Source organism: Bidens hawaiensis, unplaced genomic scaffold (assembly GCF_021521415.1).
Source record: "Bidens hawaiensis isolate Kalapana, Puna unplaced genomic scaffold, B.hawaiensis_p1.1 tig00016457_1, whole genome shotgun sequence".
Classification (NCBI taxonomy): Eukaryota; Viridiplantae; Streptophyta; class Magnoliopsida; order Asterales; family Asteraceae; genus Bidens; species Bidens hawaiensis.
This window is the reverse complement of record NW_027492506.1, coordinates 407,538-435,034: the sequence shown is the minus strand read 5'-3', so window position 1 is coordinate 435,034 and position 27,497 is coordinate 407,538. Positions and strand designations below refer to the sequence as shown.

The window sequence follows — 27,497 nt, the reverse complement described above, 5'->3', positions numbered from 1 at the left end:
TTAAGAAAGTTCAAAAGGCTTGTTTTACACCACAAATTACTCGAACCATTGAGTAACAAACAAACTGAAAATAGGCAACCAAAATAACATGGTCACCACCAGTTGGTCCGATCTTGTGGTCTTCTAACTGCCTGAAATAAATTTGCCCCCTCCAGATTCGCGTCTTCCAAACACTACAAAGGTTAAACAAAAGTTACAATAATAAAAAAATCTTTGAAGGCTTATACACCAGGTTGGTCAGTTGTCACAGGTTTAAGGGCTTTTAATCAAATGACAAATAATCTCACGGTCTCACGTTTAATAAACCAATTTTCTCTATTTTCATGAGATGTATGTGTAGTGTTGTAATAAACTATAAGATGTCAAGTTACTTACTGTTTCCAAAAGAATAGCTCGATAAAGACGAGCATGTTGAAAATTTGCATTCTTCAACTTGGCCTGGCTCAAGTTAGCTTCCTAAAAAGTAGAACAAATACAAATAAATAACAAGAATCAATCAAAACTCACACTAAACACTAAATCCTAACGCTAAGTATTAAACAAACCGATAGATCGGCTTCTTCCATATTGGCTCCTTCAAGATTCGCTTTATAGAGGCTCGCTTTCTAAAAATACAGAAATACACCAAGATTAAGAGCTAAGAATTGCTTGTAATTTTAATCCAGTTTAAACATACCAGCAGTTTTGCAGATCTCAGGTCTGCATCACGTAAAATACAACCTATTACATACGAAAACATTTGTGAACAAAATATATTTTAAAAAGTTAATGAAACAACGAAATCTTGATAACTCGGAGTTACTTTAAATTAACAAATAAACTTGGCATTGCATCTCAAACCCCATTAGCATAAAATCCAAAATTTTAACAACTGAGCAATTTCAAATATACCTCATAAAACTTCACATAATATTAGATTTACATTTTCAAATTTTTTTGATTTCATACTTAGAATTCCCATTAACGTCAATTTAGAATATGACCATTATACCTATCAGGCTCTCATTTTGAACTTTGAAAATTAGTATATTGATATATATTTCTCTAACCTGATTGAGTATATACGATACTAGCAAGCTTTTAGAGGAATATATATCTATCTATATATATACACACACACAGTGAACACACACAAATTATATCTATATTAAATTACAGGGCTAAAAAAAGAGATATTTACTTGATAAGTCGGCACTCTTAAAATTGGCCCCCGCTAGCATAGCTCCACAAAGATTAGCCATTGTAAATATACATCTTCCCTAGGCAAGAAAAATTAATTAAGTTGACTAATAATAGAAAATTTTTTGGCAATTGGATTAAAAAAAAGTTAGCTGAAAAATTATCAAAACAGGCGTTTAATAATTGATGACAAAATAGACCTATACTTTAATTTATTCAAATATTATTTGATTTTCATTTCTATTTTTAATAATATGACTCGAATTAAGAATCTGTCATTTCACATGAAAATATGTTGCGCCAAAGCAATCTGATGCAGTGTGGTGCGCCAGATCGAAATTTGTTGCATTACACATGTCTTGCCTTAGTTAATTGATAACTTTAAACCATCAAAAGGCTTTTTGTTAATTGTTTCGATCAAAATGGCTATTTTGATGATTTTCCAGGTATAACGTTTGTAAATCACAAAAAAAAGACTGCAAATTGCGTGCCTCATAACAAGAACAAATTATGGTTCGCAGAATATTACTCGAACAACATTGCATTTTGAAAAATGGCATTTTCAGCGTCTACCTCCTGAAATATAGATAGAAAACAAAATTTAGTTAATAATTAAAATAAGATAATAAACCAATATATTGCAAATGCGTGTATAAGAATATATATAATAAGTTAAGGTGGAAGAAAATAAAAACCAAGTCATACATGAGACAACTTACTACAAACTTAGCACTATGAAGAACAGTATGTGAAAAGTTAACACTTTTGAGGCACGTAAAGCTGAAGTCCACACCCGACAAGTCCTGCATGTTTATCAAAACACTCAATAATAACATGTTTTGTCTTCCTTTCTATCTTCTTTTGATCTGTAATGGACAGTACGAATCAGATACTTAAACAAAAACGTAAAACAAACAGATGATGCTAGTATGTTACATGCATTCTCCTTGCTCTTTTAAAAACAAGGGATTACTCTAAAACGAGGACAAAGTTGTTACCCACGCAACTCTAAAAACTAAAAATTGTATTCCTTATCCTTTTTGATGGTATTCCTACCCTGATTTATATGTAAATGTACTCATGAAATGAGTGTTTTGATAAACATGCAGGCCTTGTCATGTGTGAACTTGATAGTATTCCTATCCTGATGATCCGATACATATGTAAAGGGTAGCACAGTAATAAGCACATATATGGTCTAGCAGAGGTAAAAGGTTTGCAGCTTTCATTGGCTCACATCGGTTAGCAGGATACTAAAAGGGGTGATGAGTTTTATATATAGTTGTTTTTAGTGTGCCACCTCGCACATGCTTAAAACGTGCCACAAATTTCTCAAACCCCCCCCCCCCATATAATTGGTATCAATTAGTGGTTTTGTGCAATAACTACCAGACAGCCATTTCTTAACAGGTGTTTGGGTGAGCTTCTGAAAACTGCTTATTTGTTTTTTGAAAAGCAAAAGTAGTTTGGAAAAGCTCCATTTTAAAGCTTTTCAGCACACATTAATTCCAGTTTACCAAACAACTTTTGCTTTTCAAAGAGCAAATAAGCAGTTTTCAGAAGCTCCCTCAAACACCCCCTTAGACTCTTAGTAGCAATTCAGCTCTAAATATATTGAATTTGTATGGAAGCCAGCCCAAATTTGTTAAGGCCTTTAAAACTATAATCAATGCAATAGCTTATAACTTTATGTCCTAAAAAACCTACTCAGATATACTACATACAATTATCGTCCATGACAATATGTTTCTGAATTATTGTTCCAAGTCTTACGGCCCCTTAACTAACTAAGCTACGCGGCGGGGACATGTTTCTGAATTATGATCATACCAGCTTTGAAAGATCTAGCCCAGAGAGATTTGTTCCTCTTAATTTCAGAATGGGACGGCTGGCCATCAAAGGTCGTACATATTTAACAATATCCGTGCGTGTTAAGTCAATATTCATTTGTTCATCCTTTACCTTCAGGACCTCATTTATTTTGTCCACCAATCCCTAAAATTTAACAAACATATAATCCCACACATGACTAGCTAATTACCTAGTGGTAAGGTCTAGACCAAAACTTAGGAAAATAGTAAAAATAACTAACAAGAAGTTGATAGTATTCCGCTTCCTGCAAAAGCTCTAAAAGCTCTAAACGCTCCAACTCATACAAGTTGCGAGCCACGCCATCCCGCAACCAATTCAAAATATGCCGAAAATGCTTCCCGTCCCTGTCAACAAACACATAACAAAACCAAGAATTTAAGACGTACAAAATAAGATAAATATGCATAGTGCAAATCAAGAATAGACATATAAAATAGACATAATCTTCCAAGTTCCAACCAAAGATGTTGAATCCAAGTTTTGCATACCTTATCAGAGTCCTTGCAAACAGCATGGCGACCACTAAACATGGCAGCAAGCATCGACTGAGGCTCCCTTTGAGTTAGCGTATCAACAGTTGTCCAAAATTTCTTTCCACCTAAATGTCAAATTTCATGCTTCAACAAATTACATATGGCAAATAGTTGTATGTTTGGCAGCCAATATAAACATAGATTATCGAAGATTTAATCATTAATACATTACGAGTGAAACAGTAAATGTAAAAGCAATAGATAGGATATTATGAGTACCTATAATGAGACGAATAGTTGATGAACCGGCCATAACTTCCTGATATGTTCGTGATGGTTGAAGATGAACACACTATAACAGTTTTATGGTAGTAAGAAAGAACGGTGAAGATGAAACGAATCAAAGAAAAGGTGAAAACTGAAGAGTCGTTGTGTTGGAAGTGAGAAATTACTATTTTATTATTATTATTATTTTTTTTAACCGTTGACGAATCCTTCAAATGGGCTACTGAATTAAATTCATCACATCGGAATATGTTCGTCTTTTGATTCGGGGAAACCCTTCCTAAGGCCAAAACTCGTGAACACTCGCCCAAAAGCACGACAATTCGGTGAGATAAAACCCGCTCGGTTCAAGGATCCAACTTGTAAAAGTCACCTACTCGCCTAGTCCATTATCATCACTTTAGTGTCTTTGAAACTAAATGTTTGAGGGCATGAATCGAACATGGGTCGCATGGAACACTAAGCATCTCCCTTACCACTCCACCACTAGCTCATTTATGAAATATTACTATTCGATTAGAGCCATTTATTTTTTAATTTTTTTTGTAGCAATAATAAAATATAAAATTATATTTTTTAATGACCAACAAAAATTCACTAAACTAACAAGACGCTAGAAACCGTCGAAAACACCACAAACACAAAATGAAAACACTTCGAAAAAACAAACACACTCAACCATGATACACCCACTATACCCGAAAGTTACACCAATCATCCCATGCGAGGTTACCTTTTCTCCCATATTCTTAATCCAAAAGACAACTTAATAACTATACCTCCTCCACCAAACTTGTAATATGAATCAAATTCCTAGAATGGACTAACACATTTCTCTTTTTTCACAAACACCAAGCCGCAATCAACCAAACCGCATGAAAACTTTAGCTTTTTTCTTTAGAAACCCTTCAGAATTTATGTAAATCCAACAAATCATGAAAGTTAAACAGGAGTTAAGTAAGCATCTTACACCATTGGACTATCATACTCCACGTAGTTTGAGCTAGGCCAAACAAGACTAAAACATGTTCAATTAACTCCACTTCCACCACAAATAAGACAATAAAGAATTAACCAAAATATTTCGCTTTACCAAAGCATCGAAAGTAGGTAACTCCTCCAAGCCATAACATCAACTTTCAATGGAACCAAGCGGCTCCACTAAAAGTGTAGCTTGGGTCGTAACTCAAGTGACTTAGAATTCACCAGTAGGTTCATAGGTCCATGTGACATAGTAATCCCCTCGTACTAAATGAACTCCTAGGCAGATTTAACCGGTTGTCTAAACCACTCCCAGGCACCGCAAATCAAACTGTCTTCGGTCCGCCACTCTCAATTTTTCTTTTCAACTAATATATACCAATTGATTATTCCATAGAAGCCAAGATTCATAAAAAGAGCTAGAACGTTTATTTATTCATAAAGAATATAAATTATTCATGGATTTTAATACTCAATCTAATTATATATCTAGATTGTTATTTGACCACAACATACCCAAATTCTTGTAATGAAAGAAAACACTTACTTTTCAAACGATGCTTTTTAATATATTAACACAACGTAAAAAGCTTGAACTTTGAATTGCATTGTAAATTGTAAGTTGTATCATTAATTGATATTTTTTTTAATAAAAACCTACAAAATGTGGTCTCAAGTTTAATCCAATCCACTTACGTGTAGGATATAACCCAAAAGGTTTAATAAGAATCAGATGAGTTAAAAAATGCAATAGTCCAAACTCCAAATCATCCATTGAGCCCCACAATCTACTTGAATCAAGTGATGTGAAAAAACCAGTCATAAATTGACTAAAATTAGGTACATCAAAGTTTTAAAAAAGAAGTTTAAGGGGGAAATAAAAAAAAGAAAACCACCAATTTTTGTGCTGTAAACCAACTCTCATAGTCATCTAATCGCTCCAAGTAAATCTGCTCCGGTCAAATTTGCCCCTTCCAAAAGCTACAAAAAGATAGATTAACATTTGCTACTAATAATCAAAGCCTTTGACTTTGTCATTGCTAAAGGGTATTTTATACATTTGACCAATGGTCTTTTGTTTACTTATAATTTAGTAAACCATTATTCTCAATTTTAGTGTGAAACATGTAATAAATTACAATACGTCAAATAATCAATGGTACTTACTGCATACTGAAGGTTAGCATAACGAAGATTTGCACCCTTCAAATTGGCTTTATTCAATTTGGCACCCTACGAACATATATATATATAGAGAAATAACTAATCAAAATATACCATAAAACACTAAACCCTAAACCTTATATTATCCGAACCTTTAAACAAGCTCCTTCCAAATTCGCTCCCTCCAAATTTGCATTTGTGAGATCAGCAGTCTGATTATATAAAAACACTCATTGATTTGGAACTGCTAAATAAGATATGTATTTGATCTACAATCAAACATACCTCGAGATTTGCACCCTTTAAATTGGCTTTACTCGCTTTGGCACCCTACAAATATAGAGACAGAAGAGTCAATGAAAATTTACCATAAATCACTAAACCCTAAACCTTATATTATGTAAACCTCAAAATTAGCTCCTTCCAAATGGGCTCCCTACAAATTCGCAAATGTGAGCTCAGTGGTCTCATTATATAAAATCACTCAAAGATTCGGAACTACTAAATAAGATATGTATTTGATCTACAATTAAACATACCTCGAGATTTGCATATTGCAGGTCTACACCTGCAAAATATCAAATATATACATTTAGTTTAAAAACCGATAAAAGATCATAATCTCGACTACATACTTAACCTAATGGCTTATAAAATCACTGGCTTAGCATTGCATAACTCATTAGTATACAAACCAAATATTCAATAAAGGTGAATTTTCATACATACTAACATCATATTTACCCAAACAAGAATGATAATATATATCAAATTTACCTAATCAAAATACTTAAGCTTCGTATTTACCTATTTCATTAGATATAATTCATAATATGACCACTACACTTTCTCCTTACCCTCCAAACTCCCATATTGCAGTGCAAATTGGGCATAAATTATGTCATAAAGAATATATTTCGTACTATGTTAGGCTAATATGATATTACACCAAGTTTTGAAGGGATATATAAAATGAACTTGATAAATTGAAGAAAAGAGATATGCCTTGTAACTTTGCAAGGTGAAGATTAGCCCCTACCATACAAGCTCCACGAAGATTAGCCCCTATTAATACACAACTACCCCAGGAAAGACCAAATTAATCAATGAATAATGGAACAAAAATTAATTTCATACAAAAAGGTTTGCAGAATCTTACCCATGAAAAATTGAAATTGCGTTGTCAAAGATGGCATTTTCAGCATCCACATACTTGAATAAAAGAAGAAAACATATATAATGTCTAAAAAGATCAATTAAAAGACAACAAGAAACCACTATATTTAAAATATGTGTATAGGTTGTGCCCAACAATAACAATATATATATATACGTGTGTGTGTCTGTGTATGTGCGCGCATATGGTGAGGCCAAAGAAAATAAATACCAAGTCACATAATTTACCTGAAAATAACGACCAAGCACAACACATGAGAAGTTAACATTTTTGGGGCATGCATAGTCGAGACCGACATTCGACAAGTCCTGTATAAGTCATAATGGGAAAAACAGGTTTAGTAAAGCATTCACTGCTCATGATATGGCATACATCAAGTATCTTCCAATTTTATAAGATACATATATAATTTGGCAAATACTCTTGAGTCACATAACAAGAAGTATCTTCTCATACCAGGTTCGAAAGATCAAGTCCACTGAGATTTACCCCTCTAAGATTGACATGTTTTTCAGACTGTATACATTTGATAATATCACATCGTGTTAACTCAGCATCCATTTGTTCATCCTCCTTCTTATTCAAAGCTGCATCTATCTTCTCCACCAACCCCTAAATTACACCCACTGGAGTGTTCTTAAAAGTGTAATACTTAGATCCATGAGGACTCTTAATATGAAGAAAAAAGGTTTATTGGCGGTCCCAATTTAATAAAGTAGGCCCCCAATGGTCCCACGTTAAAAAGGACTTAACGGCGTTATACTTTTTTCCAAATTTCAAACTAATGTTTTAGGGCTTTTGAACAGACAAGAAGATATGAGCCGATTGATGTAAACTTAGTTCGGAACAGTGCTTCAAAACGACGAAATAATGCTTCAATTCGAGTGTTCGAACTTACAATTAACAAAAATCAAGTCGTTTGGATCACTGTTTTGAGCTAAGTTTTACATCAATCGATTCGTATTAAATCGTATATTACTCATCCTTGTCAATAAACACATATCCCTACAAAAACACAAAATCATCAAAGCATATTACTCATCAAACTTCACCAAATTATAAATGTAGGGGTATGGTACTAAACCCGGCTTACGACCTTAATTTATTATGTCTGGCTTATTTTATTATATGGACTAATACAATATTATTGGGCTGAGGGGGTTTTGTGGAGGTAACCCTAATTGGGCTAGGCCCATTAGGGTACCATGATGGTGGCCATGAGGCTCCCTATATAAGGAGGTCTCCACCTCCTTATTAAGGGTTGTTGTTCTCAATAAGAGCCACCACCATAACCATTTTTGTGTCTGTAAACAAGAGATCCTTGAGATTTCTTAGCAGTCACCTCCACACCCCCAAAAACCATTGCAGATCTTAAGCTACCGGAGAAGAAGATGAAGTTGTGGTTCGTTTATCTCGAACACCGAGGAACATCGTCTTGGATCAGGTCAGATTCATTTCATGTTTCTACATTGGCGCCATCCGTGGGACCGGCAACGAACCACGTCTTGTTTTTCGTCTCGGTCCTCCGATCTGTTCATCAAATACTCTAGGTTCTACGATTTCTTCTTTCAGATCTGTTCTATGGAAGTCCAAAAATCCGTAGATCTGAAAATATTTCTAGATCCGGAAATATACAAGAAGAAATACCACCAAACTTTGGGGAAAACCCTTAGATCTGTGTGTTTTATAAGTGAAATATACCAGATCTAGTTATGATTTTTTCAGATCTGGGTTCGTTTGAGCAATAGTCACCTTTCATATTCATATATCCATAAATCCTTTCAGATCTGTTGGTTTTTACATAAAACCTACCTGATGTGGATATTCAGATCTGTTCCATGCGCGCTCAACTCCCGCCATGCTTGCGCGCTCAACTCTCCGCCATGCACGCGCGCTCAACTCCCCGCCATGCATGTCGCCATGCATGCGCGCTCAACTCCCGCCATGCATGCGCGCTCAACTCTCGCCATGCACCGCCATGCACGCGCGCTCAACTCCCGCCATGCACGTGCGCTCAACCCGTTGCCATGCATGCGCGCTCAGATCTGTTCTATGGAAGTCCAAAAATCCGTAGATCTGAAAATATTTCCAGATCCGGAAATATACAAGAAGAAATACCACCAAACTTTGGGGAAAACCCTTAGATCTGTGTGTTTTATAAGTGAAATATACCAGATCTAGTTATGATTTTTTCAGATCTGGGTTCGTTTGAGCAATAGTCACCTTTCATATTCATAGATCTATAAATCCTTTCAGATCTGTTGGTTTTTACATAAAACCTACCTGATGTGGATATTCAGATCTGTTCCATGCGCGCTCAACTCCCCGCCATGCACGCGCGCTCAACTCCCCACCATGCACGCGCGCTCGACCCCGCCATGCACGCGCGCTCGACCCCGCCATGCACGCGCGCTCGACCCCGCCATGCACGCGCGCTCGACCCCCGCCATGCACGCGCGCTCGACTCCCCCCATGCATGCGCGCTCAACTCCCGCCATGCACGCGCGCTCAACTCCCCGCCATGCATGCGCGCTCAACCCTTCGCCATGCATGCGCGCTCAACTCTACCATGCTTGTGCGCAACTCGCCGCCATGCATGCGCGCTCAACTCTTCGCCATGCATGCGTGCTCAACTTTCAGCCGCTATGCATGCGCGCCCACGGATCACTACTCCGCCGCCATGCATACGCGACCTTGGATCACCACTCCGCCTCCATGCATACACGCACCCGCAGGTCAACTTCAATCAACCGCGGATCGAAATCGCTCCCGCGGATCAACTATAATCTCATGCGGGTCGATTTTTGGGCTTCCATGTAATCTTTTAACATCTTCCGCACCCAGCAAAGCTCTCTCACAAGTCATTTTCGTTTGCCGCGGACCGCAAGCATACACTTGGACCAATTTTTAGCAAAAAAGCTTTGGCGGATCACATACGGCTTCCCGTATCACTTAAAAAGCTTCAAGCAAGCTTTGGTGGATCACATACGACTTCCGCGGATCACTTAAAGCTTCAAGCAAGCTTTCGCGGGTCACATGCGTGTTCCGCGGATCAACTCAAAATAACAGCGGGTCTCACCCGCGGGCCAATTCCTTCCAGTGGTCACTTATGAATGCCGCGGATCACTTACGCACTCTCGCGGACCAAAAGTACTCACCGGCGGATCGAAATTGCTCCATGCGGATCAAATTCGACCTCCGCGGGTCACAAGTGTGCTTCAGACGGACCAATCCCGGCTTCCGCGGAGCACCTAAAAAGTTCCGAGCATGACATTGGAAGGTCAATTTAGGCTTCCGCGACCACGAGTATAGCTCCTGCAGGTCATTTCAAACTTCTGCCGCTTGCAAGCGAAGGTCTCGCATGAAAATTCTTTCTTCCCCGTGTCAATCCGGTAGACGTTGGCTAAACACAGCATCCGGTCAACACCAACCTTTAACACCATACATGCACCGAAAGCTCTCGCATAACGTATGTTAGCCAAAGAATGTCTCGCATAACGCTCCAGTTTATGAAAAATATTCACCAATGAAACATTTTGTGCTTGCTACTCTCACCACGACAAAGCTTTCTTGGGATAACAAAATGCACAGTAGTTGCATGTGGGATGGCAGAGATATGGTTTTGAAAATAGAGAATTTTCATTAAACCTCTCCAACTTCCATCCTTATTTATTTCAAGAACAATCACTCAAAGGAATGTTTTATCAAAATTATCACCTCATCTAAAGAAAACCCTTGCGGATCATCTGCAAGTTAAAGTCGTGAACTTGGGTGACGTCCCCGTAATGAAGACCCATAATGGCTTCCGCGGTCATATCTTCTAGCTTCCGCGGATCACCTAAAAAACTCTGAGGAAGACAATGGCAGGTCGTTTTCAGCTTCCGCGCCATAGCTTCCGCAGACCCGTGAAAAGCTCCAATCAAAACAATGGCGGGTAATTTATGGCTTCCGCGGTCATATCTTCTAGCTTCCGCGGATCAGCTAAAATGTTTCGTGCAAATTCCGGCGGGTCACTTCCGCCACGCGGGTCAAGTATAAAACTTAACCGGAACATTTGCGGGTCAATTGAAAGCCCTTGCAGGCAAACCGCGGATCACTTACATGTTCGAGAGGAATGAACTCCGAACAACCGCGAGCCAACAACGCTCTTAGCAAGCCACCCCTGTTGCATAGATGCTCTTTAATGTGCTTTCCTCCACAGCTCTGTCCTTTAATATTCACTCTCACTTTTGTGAAAAACTCACATTTCAACAACAACAAAAAAAAAAAAAGATGGGAAGCAAGTGACTTTATAACATCACGTGAAAGGATGAAATTTTCAGAGAAGAATTTGATAACCAAGTTTCACAACAGTCCCTTCAACTTGGTGTGCTTATTTATTTTTGGCTTTGTGAACACGTGCAACCATGGTGTCCATAAATTAGTGTTGCGTTATCCACACGCCAAAGCTATGGTATCCAAAGTCAGAACCTTAATAAGCAATGAACTGGGGGACTATCATGGTGTATCACCACTACATCTTTGGATGGAAGACGTCCAAATATTAGGTTGGGCACACCTCATAATTTGCCCAAGGACGGGAGCCTAATAATATCCCACATGGCCACGCGCCAAACATAAAGGTCGGGAGCCTAATAATATCCCAAACGGCCACGCGCCAAACATAAAGGTCGGGAGCCTAATAATATCCCAAACGGCCACGCGCCAAACATAAAGGTCGGGAGCCTAATAATATCCCAAACGGCCACGCGCCAAACATAAAGGTCGGGAGCCTAATAATATCCCACATGGCCACGAGCCAAACATAAAGGTCGGGAGCCTAATAATATCCCACATGGCCACGCGCCAAACATAAAGGTCGGGAGCCTAATAATATCCCAAACGGCCACGCGCCAAACATAAAGGTCGGGAGCCTAATAATATCCCAAACGGCCACGCGCCAAACATAAAGGTCGGGAGCCTAATAATATCCCACATGGCCACGCGCCAAACATAAAGGTCGGGAGCCTAATAATATCCCAAACGGCCACGCGCCAACGTAGGTTTGGCACACCTCATAATTTGCCCGAGGATGGGAACCTTGTAATACATCCACTTTTAGTTGATATGTTTTTGCAGGTTCGGCTACGAGTCGCACAAGCACCTATGACATTATTATTATTATCCGGCCGTTTGTGCCTCCATTATTATTTTGAAGACAAGCCGGGATAGTCATCCTGCATAGAAGAGGCCCTTGTAGGCCAGTTATTATCATCATATTATAGCTCATAAGCCGCAACTCGCGCATGCTTCGTTATTTTATAGCTCGTAAGTCGCCTCGCGCGCAAGCTTCATTATTTTTATAGCTCGTAAGCTGCCTCGCGCGCAAGTTGCATTACATTATTATCGAGATACGCACTCTATCTTTTATCAGGCCCCGCGCCACTACTGTTATGATGCGTGCTATATCTTATTCATGCCAGTGCACCATTATTATCATAAGGATCACAACATGTCACCATCATGGAGGAAACCTCTCAAAACTCAAAGACAATAAAGACAAGGCTGAAGAAAGAGGAAAAAACCGCCTCATATCCTAACACACCTTATGAAGTCCAGCGCTCCACCTAAACGCTTGCACGCCTAGGAGCAACACTGGACTTGGGGGGCTTGTAGGGGTATGGTACTAAACCCGGCTTACGACCTTAATTTATTATGTCTGGCTTATTTTATTATATGGACTAATACAATATTATTGGGCTGAGGGGGTTTTGTGGAGGTAACCCTAATTGGGCTAGGCCCATTAGGGTACCATGATGGTGGCCATGAGGCTCCCTATATAAGGAGGTCTCCACCTCCTTATTAAGGGTTGTTGTTCTCAATAAGAGCCACCACCATAACCATTTTTGTGTCTGTAAACAAGAGATCCTTGAGATTTCTTAGCAGTCACCTCCACACCCCCAAAAACCATTGCAGATCTTAAGCTACCGGAGAAGAAGATGAAGTTGTGGTTCGTTTATCTCGAACACCGAGGAACATCGTCTTGGATCAGGTCAGATTCATTTCATGTTTCTACAATAAATATTAAAGGAAATGTACATGTTGCATACATACTTTCTCGGTATACTTATAAGGAATATTGGATTTTAATAATCCCTATTAAATCGTATTGGCCGATAATAATCCCTATTCATTTTATCGCCACTGGCGGTCCCAAATTCAAAAAGTTGGCCCCCAATGGTCCCCCGTTAAAAATGACTTAGCGGCGTTATAGTTTTTTCTGAATTTCAAACCAATGTTTTAGGGCTTTTGATCGTTAGGAGGATACGAGTTGATTGGTGTACAACTTAGCTCGAAACAATGATCAAAACGACTCGATTTTGGTTAATTGTAAGTTCAAACACCCGAATTGAAGCATTGTTTCGTCATTTTGAAGCACTAGTTCAAACTAAGTTTTACACCAATCGACTCGTATACTCCTAACGATTAAAAGCCCTAAAATATTGGTTTGAAATTCAGAAAAAACTATAACGCCGTTAAGTCATTTTTAACGGGGGGACCACTAGGGGCCAACTTTTTTGAATTTGGGACCGCCAGTAGCGATAAAACGAATAGGGATTATTATCGGCCAATATCATTTAATAGGGATTATTAAAATCCAATATTCCTACTTATAAACCGTGTGACGACCATTGAACATGGCGGCAAGCATCGACTAAGGCTCCCATGCAGTTAGGGTATCACCAGTAGTTAAAAACTCATTTCCACCTGTTACAATTAAATTAAACAAATGATAACCTAATCAGTTAATCATTTCCACTTGTTAATTTTGGCAGAAATATAATATTAACCAGGTGACAAGCTACTCAACAGATCATTTCCACTTGTTTCCGTAGCAATATTAAACCAACTGATAACCTAATAAATCGATCCTAAACTTAACTGATAATAACCTAATCTAATCGATCAGTTCAGAGCCAAATTACAGAGGATTTCGAGTGAAGTAGTAAAAAATTAAAAGTTAAAAAAATATGAGGTTATAAGTACAAATGTTGAGACGAACAATCGAAGAACAGGCGTTGGAGTCCATTGCGATCGTGATGGTCTCGGTGCAACCGATGAAAATGAACTGTAAAATGTTCACCAACATATCTAATACCCTTTTTTACTTTTTTTTTATAAACTTATCTTGGTTGTGCCACGGTTCAGAACCAATAGTAAATTGGTTCAGTTTCAGAACGGTTAAAGTCGATTCTTAGTTCGATGGTTTATTTATCAATTGGGTTGTGAAAACTTTTGTAAATTACAAAACAAGTTTATATAATTGAATTTCTTCTTTGAAGATAAAGTTAATTTAGATTACCACAAGAATACTCGTTTTATTTTTTGATTAAAAATTAATTGTTAAAGTTAAATAAATCATTAGTAGCGATAAATTAAAAGAATGTCATGTCATTATACATTATATAACCTTGAAAGATTGAATCAAAATTAATCTTGTCTACTAAATAAGTATTTTGAATTATAGAATGATTGAATAGACGTGGCCTATTAAATTACCCTGTAAAAATGGGGATTGGTATTTTTATTCAAAACGTTTTCAATATTCCGGCTCTTCGGTTCCACGTTTAGAACATTTTGATTTATCCGGAACCAAACCGGGAACTGTTTAATGCAAATTCTGAGAACCAAGTACCATAAGATAACACACATTAGCGGTTCTAAGACACCGATTCGATTCTGGTTTCTCAGTTCTAGCGGTTCCGTTCCATTTCTTACTCACCCATAATTACAATAGAGAAACATGTAGGCGTGTAACAAGTTGCGGGCAACACCTTTTCTATATCATCCTTAATACTTTTGTTTCTTTTACATTCCTATGTGACTTTGGTTTGTGACGTTAAAGCAACTTTTATAACAAACTGATTATGGGATGTTTTTATAATTTAGAGAGTGATTTAGCGAGTTTTGAGTGAAAAGTTTTTATATTTAGAAAACACAGTGAATTTTCTGTATATTTGAAAAACTACTGTTCATTCATTTATAAATTTTTAATATTTTTTTGAAAGTGGTTTTCATTGAGGGAAGAAGAAAAGATAATGATAAAGGTATAAACAATTATTATTTAATTGAAATTTAAGAGAGAAAATGCATTGAGTTTTACCGTAATTTTTGGTTTAGAGATAGAGGTAGGATGAGAATAATCTAAGATAAAATACTATTTTGTGAAATTCAAAATATGACCCCTTTAGAGTTAAGTTTGAATTTTATTTAATCCAAGACATAAATATAACTATGAAAGGATAATTGACAACCGTGGATAAATAAGTTTCATACCGGTTATTAGTTATGGAATTAAAGTTTATTAAATATTACGAGTATTTCATAAATCCAATTTATAATTATCTCAACTTTTCTAACTAGATAAAAACACGATCTCTTTTTTTCTACTCTATAATAGTTCAAAAGTTGGACAATTGGTAATTTGGTATGTAAGTACACAGATGAACAGTCCTGATTGAGGCATGTATTAATGATTGTTTTACTAATACTTAAGTTTTTTAATGCCAAACCCAATATTTTAAACGTACATATAAGATCATGGGGTATACTCTAACCCCAACATAAGTTAAAATGACATAGAACTTTAAAGATGGATTAAACCAATTCACACTTGTATTAAATTTGTTAAAAAGGGGTCTTGGATTATGCTTTTAACGGGTTAAAAGACAAATAACAATGTATTAAATTAACAATTAATAGAAGTGAGATGAAGTTAAAATGATTAAACCATTTCCTTTGGGTGGGATAGAGTGAAAGAGAGAAACTGTTTGGTTCCAAACAAAAAAAATCCGAATGACTAAAATTATGTCTAAATTATTCAAACTTATTGTTATTGTTGAATGAGACATAGACTCATTCAGATCTAATTCATTCATATCTGAATGAATCAAACAGCCCCTTATATGAAGTTAAGATGGGTTATATTATATAACATGGTCTAAAAGATCAAACTGCACACAACTGCATTTGGAAAGAAACAACAAATATCAAATTTGAGTAAATATATAATTGAATAATTCTTTTAAAACAGTTAATGAATGGTGCATTTGCCTTTTCACGGTCATAATTAGTTAGCTCAAAAACCTCATTGCAACTTTTAGTTTCACCAGGTATATTTATCAATTTTGGCTGAAAATTTGAGCCCGGACACCCCCTGTATAAGAAAATTTTCTTACAATTTGAGCCCGACCCTTAACGTTTTCGTTCACGCTTCACCACTAACAGTTAAAACAAATATATATGAAAAAAAAAACCCGGTCAACCGCTAGACATGGACAATGTTCAGCAAGTTGTTTTAAACCATAATTTACTTGAATCAAGTGATATGAAAAAACCAGTCACCAAAATACTGGAACTAAGTACATAAAGTAAAGAAAAATAAAAGAAAAGACAACCACCAATCTTCTTGTCTTGTAACTTGTAAATCTATCCATACATGGTCATCTAAGCGTCCCAAAGTAAATTTGCTCCGATCAAATTCGCCCCTTCCAAAATCTACAAAAGGATCGATTAGACATTTGCTAGTACTACTAATCAAAACCTTTTACTTTGTATAACTAAAGGGTATTTCAGACATGTGATTGATGGTATTCCATTTAGTCATTATTTAGTACACCAGTATTCTCAGTTCTTATGGAACGTGTGTTATAAACTTCAGTATATTTGTGTATTAATGATACTTACTGCATGCTGAAGATTAGCATATCGAAGATTTACACCCTTTAAATTGGCTTTAGTAAAATTGGCACCCTACAAAGATAGAGAAAGAAGAATCAATCAAAATTTACGATAAACCCTAAATCTTATATAATATAAACCTCTAAATCAGCTCCTTCCATGTTAGCTCCTTCCAAATTAGCCCCCTTCAAATTTGCATTTGTGAGATTAGCCCCCTTCAGATTAGCTTTCTTCAAATCAGCTTTCTGATTATATAAAATCACTTAAAATTTTAAATACGGTAAATAAAATACGTAATTTGATCTCGAATTAAACATACCTCGAGTTCTGCATATTGCAGGTCTGCATCTGCAAATAAAAAATAATAATAAAAAAAGGAAAATTGGATTTTAATAATCCCAACTTTACGCAGTTGGCCGATAATAATCCCAACTTTTAATATAGCTGTCACTGGTCCCAACTTTCACACTATTTGTTTTCATTGGACCTCCGTTAAAAAAAACTTAACGGTGTTAAGTTTTTTTTCAAATTTCAAACTAATATTTTAGGGCTTTTGATCGGAATGAGTATACGAATCGATTGATGTAAAACTTAACTCGAAACAACGCTTCAAACAGCTTGATTTTTGTTAATTAATAGTTTAAACACCGGAAATGAAGCATCCTTTAGTTGTTTAGACCATTGTTTGGAGGTAAGTTTTACATCAATCGAATCGTATACTCATTCCGATCAAAAGCCCTAAAATATTAGTTTGAAATTTGAAAAAAACTTAACGTCGTTAAGTTTTTTTTTTTAACGGAGGTCCAATGAAAATAAATAGTATGAAAGTTGAGACCAGTGACAACTATATTCAAAGTTGGGATTATTATCGGTCAACTGCGTAAAGTTGGGATTATTAAAATTCAATTTTTCTAAAAAAATTTCTTGTGTAATAATAAAAATGCTAATATAATACACCTAATCAAAATACTTAACTTCATATCTATCAATTTCATTAGATATAGCTTATAACATGACCACTAATGACTAAAGTCTTCCATTTTTTCCTTACCCTCTAAACTCCAATATTCTAGTACAAGTTGGCCATATACAAACGTCGTATAGAAAATGGGTATATATATGGTATGAAATAGGATCAAATACATTTTATTCTTAACATGAAAACGGTGAGAACCAATTTGTTGTTATGATTATGTTTAATTTTATAGATGTTTGCTGCTATTTTTTGTTTGTATTTGCTAATTTTCGATTATGAGACGTTATAAGTATTTTGATTTTGTTGTTATTTGCTTATTTATATGAGACGTTATAAGTATTTGCTTATTTATATTTTGTTGGTATATGCTGTTATTATTTTGTTTTTGATTTTGATTCTTTTGTTGTAATTTTTTAGGTTCTTTTCTTTGTTATTATAAGTCATTGTTTATGTAGATTGGTATTGTAGTTGGTATTGTTTCTTACATTCGCATTTTTAAATAAATTGACATTATTTCCTACGTACTCATGTTAAGATCAAAATGTACATGAACCTTCCCCTGGATGGTATTATACTAAATATGATATATTACCAAGTTTTGAGTGGAAACAAAAAATAAACTTAATAAATCGTAAAAAAAAGCCAAAGAGATATTTGCCTTGAAACTTTGCATGGCGAAGATTAGCGCCCGCCATATGAGCTCCACGAAGATTAGCCCCCATGAACTCATGACTTCCATAGGAAAGAACAAATCAATTGAGATAACTAATAATGAAACAAAAATTAACTCACAAAAAGACTAACTTGTTCTTGTAAAAAGTGTGTGTATTACCATAACAATAACAAATAATGGGTTGCAGAATCTTACCTATGCAAATATGTGTCGTCAAAAATGGCATTTTCTGCGTCCACGTACTTGAATAGAAGTAGAATACACAATTAATGAAAAAAAATAAATTAAAGGACAATGATATATAAACCATCATCATCATCATCATCTCAGTATATCCCACCAATAACAAAGTTATAGTAGGATCTGAGGATGGTAAGATGTAGACAGCCTTACGTCTACCCTTTAGGAATAGAGATGCTGCTTTCGGTGAGACCCCCGGCTCGATAGTAGTTTTGCATCAAGCCTTGGACATAAGGCGTATAACACTCAATCATCGGGCCACCGCCGATTGGTGCATGTACCCTTGTCTTTCAGCTATCAACGCCATCACATGATGGCTGATTAACCTTCCGCCACTTTTTAACGTTATTTTAACGAGATTAGTAAAATAACGTCAAAATTAGTGCAATTTCACTTTTGCCCACCCAAGGGTTCACACATATATATATTATATGTGCGCACCGCAAGCAGACTTTAATATATAATTAACCGTTATGTTACAAATATGTGTACAAGATGCTCCCACCAACAACTGTTTACTTAGGTCGTGGAAGAAAATATCAAAATAGTAACCAAGTCACATAAATTACCTGGAAATGAATACCAAGAATAGCTTTTGAGAAGTTAACGTTTTTTAGACATGCATAGTTAAAACTCACAGTCGACAGGTTCTGCATAAGTCAAAATGGAAAAACAAGTTTATAGTTAGACATTCAGAACTCATGATTTGGCATACATCATAACATCAAGCATCTTCCAATTTTATAAAATACATAATTTGACAAATACTCTTGAATCACATAACAACAAATATTTGATCATACCAGTTTTGAAAGATCAACCCCAGAGAGATTTACTCCTCTAAAATTATAATACTGGTATTCATGAGATGATTTTGCAGTATATTTGATAATATCACCACGTGTTAAGTCAGGTTCCATTCGTACTTCATCCTCCTTATTCAAAACCTCAATTATCTTGTCCGCCAGCCCCTGGATTAGTAATTTAAAATAAGTACCAATCAAAACTTAAACTTAAGCAGAATCAATTCTTGTAACAAAAGAAGGCTAGCTCGTTTATTAACTTACAAGAAGCTGATAGTATTTTGCTTCCTGCAAAAGCTGTAAAAGCTCTAAACGCTCCAATTCATACAAACCGATAGCTACACCATCCCTCAACCAATTCAAAATATGTCCAAAGTGTTTCCCGTCTCTGTCAATAAACACATATCCCTGCAAAGATACAAAAAGATGATCAAATTATATTATTCATCAAACTTTAACAAGAACAATTAAAAAAACAAGTTATATATATAGGATTGAGATCATGTGAGAACCATTTTGAAATAACCAATTTGGACCATTAATATAAATCTTTTCAAGAAAAATAAAAATAAATTACAAAACAAAAATAACGTGAAAATAAAAAAAGTAAAAAAACCAAAAAAAAAATATTTTTCAACCGGTTTCATAAAAAAATATCAAAAAAATATCGGTTTAGCACAATTATACATATATTTATAATACTTATTTTTTGATTTTATACACGTTATTCTTTATACACATATGTACAATAAGATAAATGATAATGTACGTATGTGTATATTATGTAAATCAAGATTAAAAAAAATACACTTATGTGTATAATTCGGAGTTTTTTTTAATTATGAAACCGGGATAAAATATAAAAAATTTTAGTTTTTTCATTTCTTTAAAATTTTTGGTCCTTTTCATTTTATGATTTATTTTAATAACTTTTTAAGAGAATTTTTTTATGCCTAAAATGATTCTTAAAATTTTCAATTTCAAAGAGTTCTCTTAGGATCTTCAATATATATATACATATATATATATATATGTATATATATATAGGGGAGGGTTATACTAAAAAGAAGTAGTTTCCTAGGAAGACTAGCAATAAATCATAGCCATCGGATTATGTTAATCAATGGTTGAGATTTAAAATTACCAAAAACTGACGTAGTTTCCTATAATTACTCCTTCACCACTATAACCGACATAGTTTCTTAGAATTGTTCTTTCACTATAGGTTGTAATGCCACTTGTCAAAAATCTATTGGTTCTTACCATTCTTAGAAAACTCTTTCTTTTTATTTGAACCCTTATATATATATATATATAGATATATTACGTGTTTTATAAGAAGTGTGAGAAGAGCTTTAAAATAAAATAAACCATCTAAATATAACACTATACAATGTAAATATGAAACAATACAATTATTTAGAAACTACCAATCTCAACAACTAGATCATAGATCCAAGGGTTTAGATCTATATATATATATGCTTTTATCAACAATAGATTAAACGGGATGCAGATGATCTTGATCACAAACATGTTGCATGCATGCATATATACTTACCTTCTCAGGGTCCTTGTTAACAGTTTGGCGACCACTAAACATGGCAGCAAGCATTGATTCAGGCTCCCTATTAGTTAAGGTATCAATAGTAGTTGAAAACTCACGTCCACCTGTTTCAGAAGCAATATTAATTAATTAAACAATTGGTAACCAAATCAATCGATCGGTTGCACAATATTAAATTCAACAATTAATAACCTATATTGAGACGAACAACTGAAGAACAGACGTCCGAGTTCATTGTGATCTCGATATTTTTGGTGCAACCCATGAAGATCAACATTAATCATTAATGAACACGCATTATATTTATATATCAGCTAAAACCCTAAATGTCCAGCAATTTATCAGATGTTTCCTTTTACTTTTGATTATTTTTCTAAATGTCCCCCTATACTTTTTTTTTCTTTCACATTCCTATTTGACTTTGGTATGGTGCAATGACTTTTGAGAATACAACTCATGACGTAAATCAAAACAGGATTTATTTATTTTTTCTGGGAATGTAGACATAGGTTGTTTTGGAAAATAGGTTTTCCGCCTTCGTTTAACTTACAAGAGCTCGAGTTCAAGCTCGAGCTCAAACTCAAGTTCGGCTCATATCATTTTAAGCTCTATTTTTAGTTCAAGCTTGGTTGACTAAATTAAATTTATTTTTATGACTTATTTTTTATTTAATTTGATTATATTGTACTTAAAACTTTTATGTACAAATTAGTATATATTATTTAATTTTTCTATTACAAATACGTGTATATAATTTTTATGAGTTATTCAAACGCATGTTCAATAAAATTATATCTATAACTTAATCAAAGTTTCGTTAAGGCTCGTCAGCTTACTCATGCTCAAATGTTAATCTCATGTCGTTTAAAGCCCAACTCAGTTCTAGTTTTTAACACGTCACTCTATAATAGCTCATTAGCGGTTGGCCGGTTGCCCCTCTGACCAAAAGTGAACTATTTTAAACCACTCGTTTTACTACAGGCCCCCAATAACTTTAATTCTGCTTTCAGTCTTCCACAGTTTCAGTACGTTACTTTAATTAGCTCACTTTAAGCCTAATTTCCTTGTTCAATATGTACTTTTAAATGGCATTGTAATCATTAGTATGTTTTTATGTTTCAAATTTTGTAATACAGAACTGGATAATATATAAATTATATACTTAGCCATGTACGGTGGTCAAAGTGGGATGTATCTCTCACACCGTCACAACTCACATATGCACCCACTTTGCATGCGAAGCGTATACGTGGTGACAGATCCAAGATTTTTCGTCCAGGGGGCATGTAATAGGTAGGGCTGTTCACGAGCCGAACCGAGCCGAGCGAAGGTTTGCTCGTTGCTTGGCTCGTTTACAACCGAACCGAACCGAACGGCTGAAATTCGAACCGAGCGAAAACCGAAACGAGCCAAAATCGAATCGAGCATTTTTCGATCGAACATCAAGCGATTTCGAACATTATTTATTTATTTTTCACTTTAAAATTTTCAATAAGAAACAAGTTTAAAAGTTGTAAGTTATATATTTATAAATAAATTAGTATTTTTTAGATAAACGTGTAATAGATTGCAAGTTTTTATTAAAATTAAGTTTGAAGTGAGATAAATTGATCATGTAAACACACTTCTAGTATTCTAAAAACTTGAAGAGAACATATAAAACTATAAAATTGACGAAATAAAATTTTTTTTAAGGGGTTAAAAAAATTGTAAGCTTATATTTATGTGTTTTGTCTATATATTTATATATTTCATATATAATTATATATAAAATATTCGAGCCGAACCGAACCGAGCAGAGCGGCTTGTTTACAATCGAGCGAAAAAACGAGCGAGCATTTTCCGAGCAATTTCCGAGCGAGTTCGAGCGACGAGCGGTTTGAACGGCCCTAGTAATAGGTTTGTAAAAACAAATCATTTATAACAAAAATGAATTAGTTGAAACGGTCAACTGATACTAAATCATTCGACTAAATAGGCTAAAATTAATCATAACCTAAAAACAATAAATCAAACTAATGCATCCAAAACATGTATAGCAAGCAACCAACCCACCAAATTAATGAACAAGAAAGAGTTCGATTATCTAACCGTTTAGGGCAACCAACTTCAAAATGCGAATTGAACGACAAAATTTGCAATTTAACAAATATCATGAATTAAAAATAGTCAATATGAACAAATGAAACAAGTTAACCAAATTACATTCAAGCTCAACACTTTCATATCTAATAAACAACAACATATAAAATACCATATTGACTCCTACAAATAAGTATATTAAAGTAAAGAAAAATAAAACAAAAGAAACCCACCAATCTTCTTGTGCTGTAATAAATCAACTCATAGTCATCTAATCGTCCCAAGTAAATCTGCTCCGGTCAAATTTGCCCCTTCCAAAACCTACAGAAGAATCAATTAGACATTTGCTACTAATAATCAGGATCTTTGACTTTGACTTTGACAATACTAAAGGGTGTTTTAGACATTCGACTGATAGTCTTCCGTTCAATTATTATTTAGTAAACTGTAATTCTCAGTTTTCATATGACTCGTGTACTACGCTACAATATCAATGGTACTTACTGCATCCTAAAGATTAGCATATCGAAGATTTGCACCCTTTAAATTGGCATTATTCAATTTGGCACCCTACGTATATAGAGACAAAAGAATCAATCAAAATTTACAGTAAAACACTAAGCCTAAACCTTATACTTATATATAAACCTTTAAATTAGCGCCTTCCAGATTAGCTTCCTCCAAATTCGCACTTTTGAGATCAGCAGACTGATTATAAAATCACTTAGATTTAGAACCGCCAAATAAAATATGTATTCAATAAAAAATTACACATACCTCGAGATTTGCATATTGCAGGTCTGCACCTGCAAATATATATATAAAAGAAATCGTCTTGAGGCGAATTTTCATACATACCACTGCATAACATCATATTTACCCAGCCACGCAAAATCTGCTAATATACTTAAACTACGTTTTACCAATTTCACCATATATAATTTACACACGACCACTAAACTCTTCCCTCACTCCTTACTCTCCAAACTTCTATATTCTAGTACAATTGGCCTCAAATGTCATAAAGAAAATGCATATTTATACCAAGTTTTGAGGGGATATATATAATAAACTTAATAAATTGAAAGAAACGATATACGAGCTCCCGCCATACGAGCTCCACGAAGATTAGCCCCTGTGAAATTACAACTTCCCTAGGAAAGACCAAATCAATTCAGTTGACTAGTAATTGAACCAAAAAGAACAAATGATATGTTTGCAGAATCTTACCGATTCAAACGCGTGTTGTCAAAAATGGCTTTTTCAGCATCTGCGTGCTTGAATAAAAGTAGAAAACATAATTGTAATTCAAATTGATGACTAAATAAGATCAAATAAAAGACAAAGACAAATCACTATATTACAAATAATATGTGCCCAACAATAATATTTACTATATGTATATACGCTCAACAAGAAATAACTACCAAGTCATATAATTTACCTGAAATGAAGCCGAAAAAAGATAAGCAAGTGAGAAGTTAACATTTTTGAGGCGTGCATAGATGAAATCCATATTTGACAAATCCTGCATAAGTCATAATGAGAAAAACAGGTTTAGTAAAACATTCACTAGTGAAAGTGTCTAGTTCATGATAAGTCAATTTTTTTTTTAATTTGCAATGGTCACCATAAATCAAATACTGAAACAAAGACAACAACAAAGGGATGCTACGTATGTTCTCCTTTAATACTTGTAAAAATACAAGATTAAAAGCTAATGTGAACAAAGCTAGTATTTATATAATAATCATAGAGAATGAAATATATAACTCCATATTAATATACTAACCTAGACACGTTATACTAACTAGAATTGCTTAATTATTAAGACTCAAACTAATAGATCCAAGTTGATAATATCTATCTAACTAAATGACCTTAATCCTGTACTACAAAGTTTAGGAATCATACTTATTGCCCAAGGTCGTTAACTAACTAACATTATATTGCAAAACAAGATGTACTTGATCATACCAGGCCTAAAAGATCAACCCCAGAGAGATTTAGTCCTCTAAACGACTTGACTTTTTTAAATTGTAGAATCTTCTGAAAATCAGTGCGTGTTAGATCACTTTTCATTTCTTCATCTTCTTTCCTATTCAAATCCTTGTTATTTTCTCTACCAAGCCCTGTAATAGTAAACAAAAAAACATGTTTTTAATGGGATGTGATCTTCATACACCACCCTCATGTTGTACAGACCTATACTGCTCGGATAACAGTATAAAGCCGTGTATGCCACGCATGATTGAGAAGGGTACGGAATGGGCAAAAAACAGTTTGTTCAGCCCATACGGCTCGTATACCCTATATGAGCCGTAGGTCTTCAACAACTCGGTATATAGCCTGATACAAACTGACACAACTCAAATCATATACAGCCCGTATAGACTAATGGTGGTGTATGAAGATCCATGATGGTGTATGAAAATCATATACCTATTTGAAATACTAGAAATTACAACCATAAGAAATCTTAGAGTTGCCAGAAGGACACGTTTTGAGCCATTGGCGTTTTTAAGTAATGGTTTATACACAAGAACGGCTAAAACATATAGTGGTAGTGTAAACTTTCTTTTTTAATTTTATTATTAAATATAAAGGCAGGTAATAAAAAAAATTATGGTGATGATGTGAGAATGTAAATAATTCTCTTAATTTGAGAAAATTTTGAAGCTTTTAGATAATATATATGTTTTATTATTTATGATACGGTACCAGGCATGTTAATTTATTGAGTTTTCCTTAACATGGATAGTCTAGAAATAGTAGAAGATGGTTTACAAGAAGCTGATAGTATTTTGCTTCCCGCAAAAGTTGTAAACACTCTAAACCCGACAAGTTGGGAGTTGCACCATCTCTTAACCAATTCAAAATATGCCGAAAGTGCTTCCCATCCCTGTCAACAAACACAACTCCCTGCGAAAATACAAAATGATCAAAGCTTTGAGGTTGTGTTATGGACATCAATTTTTTTATTGGACTAAATATTTCATTTTTCTTAAATAATTATAGTGCTTTAGTACTTGGTACACAAATTATTCAATGTTATCAGATAATCATATCAGATAATCAAGTATATAGCAAATCCCAAAATGGTCCCAAACCCACGAAATTTTTTTAAAACTAATCCCAAACCCTAATAGTCCGAGTATTAGCCGTCCCAGTTATGTCGGATTTACCCATCGGGTTCGGGTTTCACTGTTATTCGAATATAAATAAAAATGAATTAAAAGTTTATATTGTATCTAGATTCTTTCTACTTACTCGTTTCCAGTGACACCATATTTCCGTGTTTTATTATGTTCTTTGCCTCGACCCGACCCGAATAACGACCCATTGGAAAAAAAATTCCAGGTCCGCCACTAGGGTGATGATTTAAAAAGGTAAGATTTTAAATAGTATACTTAATTGTATAGTTGAAGATGACAGAGTGTGTCAAAGGAAACAAATAAATAAACAAAAAATTATCAAGAAACGACATATAAAATGTACAAGAATCAAGATCTTGCGGCCTTGTATCCCAGTTTTGCCTACATATGCTTACCTTGTCAAAGTCTTTGCAAACAGTGTAGCGACCGCTGAACATGGCAGCAAGCATCGAATGAGGCTTCCTTTGAGTTAGTGTATCAACAGTTGTGCAGAATTTCTTTCCACCTGTTTCGGCAACAATATTAAATTAACTGATATTATCAACCACAATTCAAATATAACGCTTCAACAGATTCCTTAAACTTATAGCATTGCAACAAATGACAATTACAGTAAACTTAAGAAACTTAACGGTAAAACGTAATCACTGATCAACTCAGAGCCAAGTGACAGAAATTTACGAGTGAAATGGTAAACTGAAAAGCAAAATATTACGAGTACCAATATTGAGGCGAACAATCGAAGAACAGGCGTCCGAGTACATAGCCATCTCCTCCTGAAACATTAGCAGTGCAAACGGTTTATGTTATGGTGGTGTTTTTTTTTTTCGAAAAAAACTGTTTTATATATGGTAGTGGGAAACAAGATTGAAGATGAAACGAAAAGGTGACAAGCTGGCAAATGGGAAAACGTAGTCTTTTGGGTGAGACATTCCACATCTCAAAAAATTAGATACTTCTTTTTTCGAAATGAAAAAAAAAAGATAAAAAAAAAAGATTGTATAAAACATAAATCTCTTTAAAATTCAAAACAAGTTTGACCAACATTTCAATAGTACAACAAATGATACTACTTATTAATGTACAATATAATTAAACTAAGATTCAACTAAAGTTTAGTGATAGAATATATCAATGCTCAACAAATCCG

General features: G+C 34.8%; 3 protein-coding genes, 2 long non-coding RNA genes and 1 pseudogene across 5 annotated transcripts; all 6 read right to left on the bottom strand.

Annotated features, from left to right (window-relative positions):
- Nucleotides 1-92: 92 nt before the first annotated feature.
- On the bottom strand, nt 93-14,238 carry LOC143551444 (FH protein interacting protein FIP2-like). The gene is made up of 11 exons (XM_077041882.1): nt 14,158-14,238; nt 3,539-3,649; nt 3,272-3,414; nt 3,010-3,174; nt 1,899-1,982; nt 1,709-1,755; nt 1,181-1,254; nt 677-720; nt 546-605; nt 376-456; nt 93-173 (listed from the first exon to the last, which is right to left on the bottom strand). The coding sequence occupies exons 1-11, from the start codon at nt 14,198-14,200 to the stop codon at nt 93-95; spliced, it is 933 nt and encodes a 310-aa protein (XP_076897997.1). The 5' UTR covers nt 14,201-14,238.
- LOC143551459 (uncharacterized) lies at nt 5,726-6,263 on the bottom strand. The gene is made up of 3 exons (XR_013138496.1): nt 6,107-6,263; nt 5,958-6,023; nt 5,726-5,771 (listed from the first exon to the last, which is right to left on the bottom strand). It is a non-coding gene; the product is annotated as an uncharacterized LOC143551459 (long non-coding RNA).
- LOC143551460 (FH protein interacting protein FIP2-like) lies at nt 6,346-8,024 on the bottom strand. The gene is made up of 6 exons (XM_077041893.1): nt 7,588-8,024; nt 7,359-7,439; nt 7,114-7,166; nt 6,960-7,033; nt 6,494-6,522; nt 6,346-6,390 (listed from the first exon to the last, which is right to left on the bottom strand). The coding sequence occupies exons 1-6, from the start codon at nt 7,690-7,692 to the stop codon at nt 6,346-6,348; spliced, it is 387 nt and encodes a 128-aa protein (XP_076898008.1). The 5' UTR covers nt 7,693-8,024.
- Nucleotides 14,239-19,568: 5,330 nt separating the features above from the next.
- Nucleotides 19,569-21,345, bottom strand: LOC143551443 (FH protein interacting protein FIP2-like). The gene is made up of 3 exons (XM_077041881.1): nt 21,303-21,345; nt 21,105-21,214; nt 19,569-19,951 (listed from the first exon to the last, which is right to left on the bottom strand). Exons 1-3 carry the CDS (start codon nt 21,343-21,345, stop codon nt 19,799-19,801), a joined length of 306 nt encoding a protein of 101 aa, XP_076897996.1. The 3' UTR covers nt 19,569-19,798.
- A 1,987-nt stretch (nt 21,346-23,332) lies between these two features.
- Nucleotides 23,333-24,005, bottom strand: LOC143551458 (uncharacterized). The gene is made up of 4 exons (XR_013138495.1): nt 23,970-24,005; nt 23,841-23,900; nt 23,697-23,762; nt 23,333-23,513 (listed from the first exon to the last, which is right to left on the bottom strand). It is a non-coding gene; the product is annotated as an uncharacterized LOC143551458 (long non-coding RNA).
- Nucleotides 24,006-24,265: 260 nt separating this feature from the next.
- Nucleotides 24,266-27,111, bottom strand: LOC143551442 (FH protein interacting protein FIP2-like; annotated as a pseudogene).
- Between the last annotated feature and the right edge of the window lie 386 nt (nt 27,112-27,497).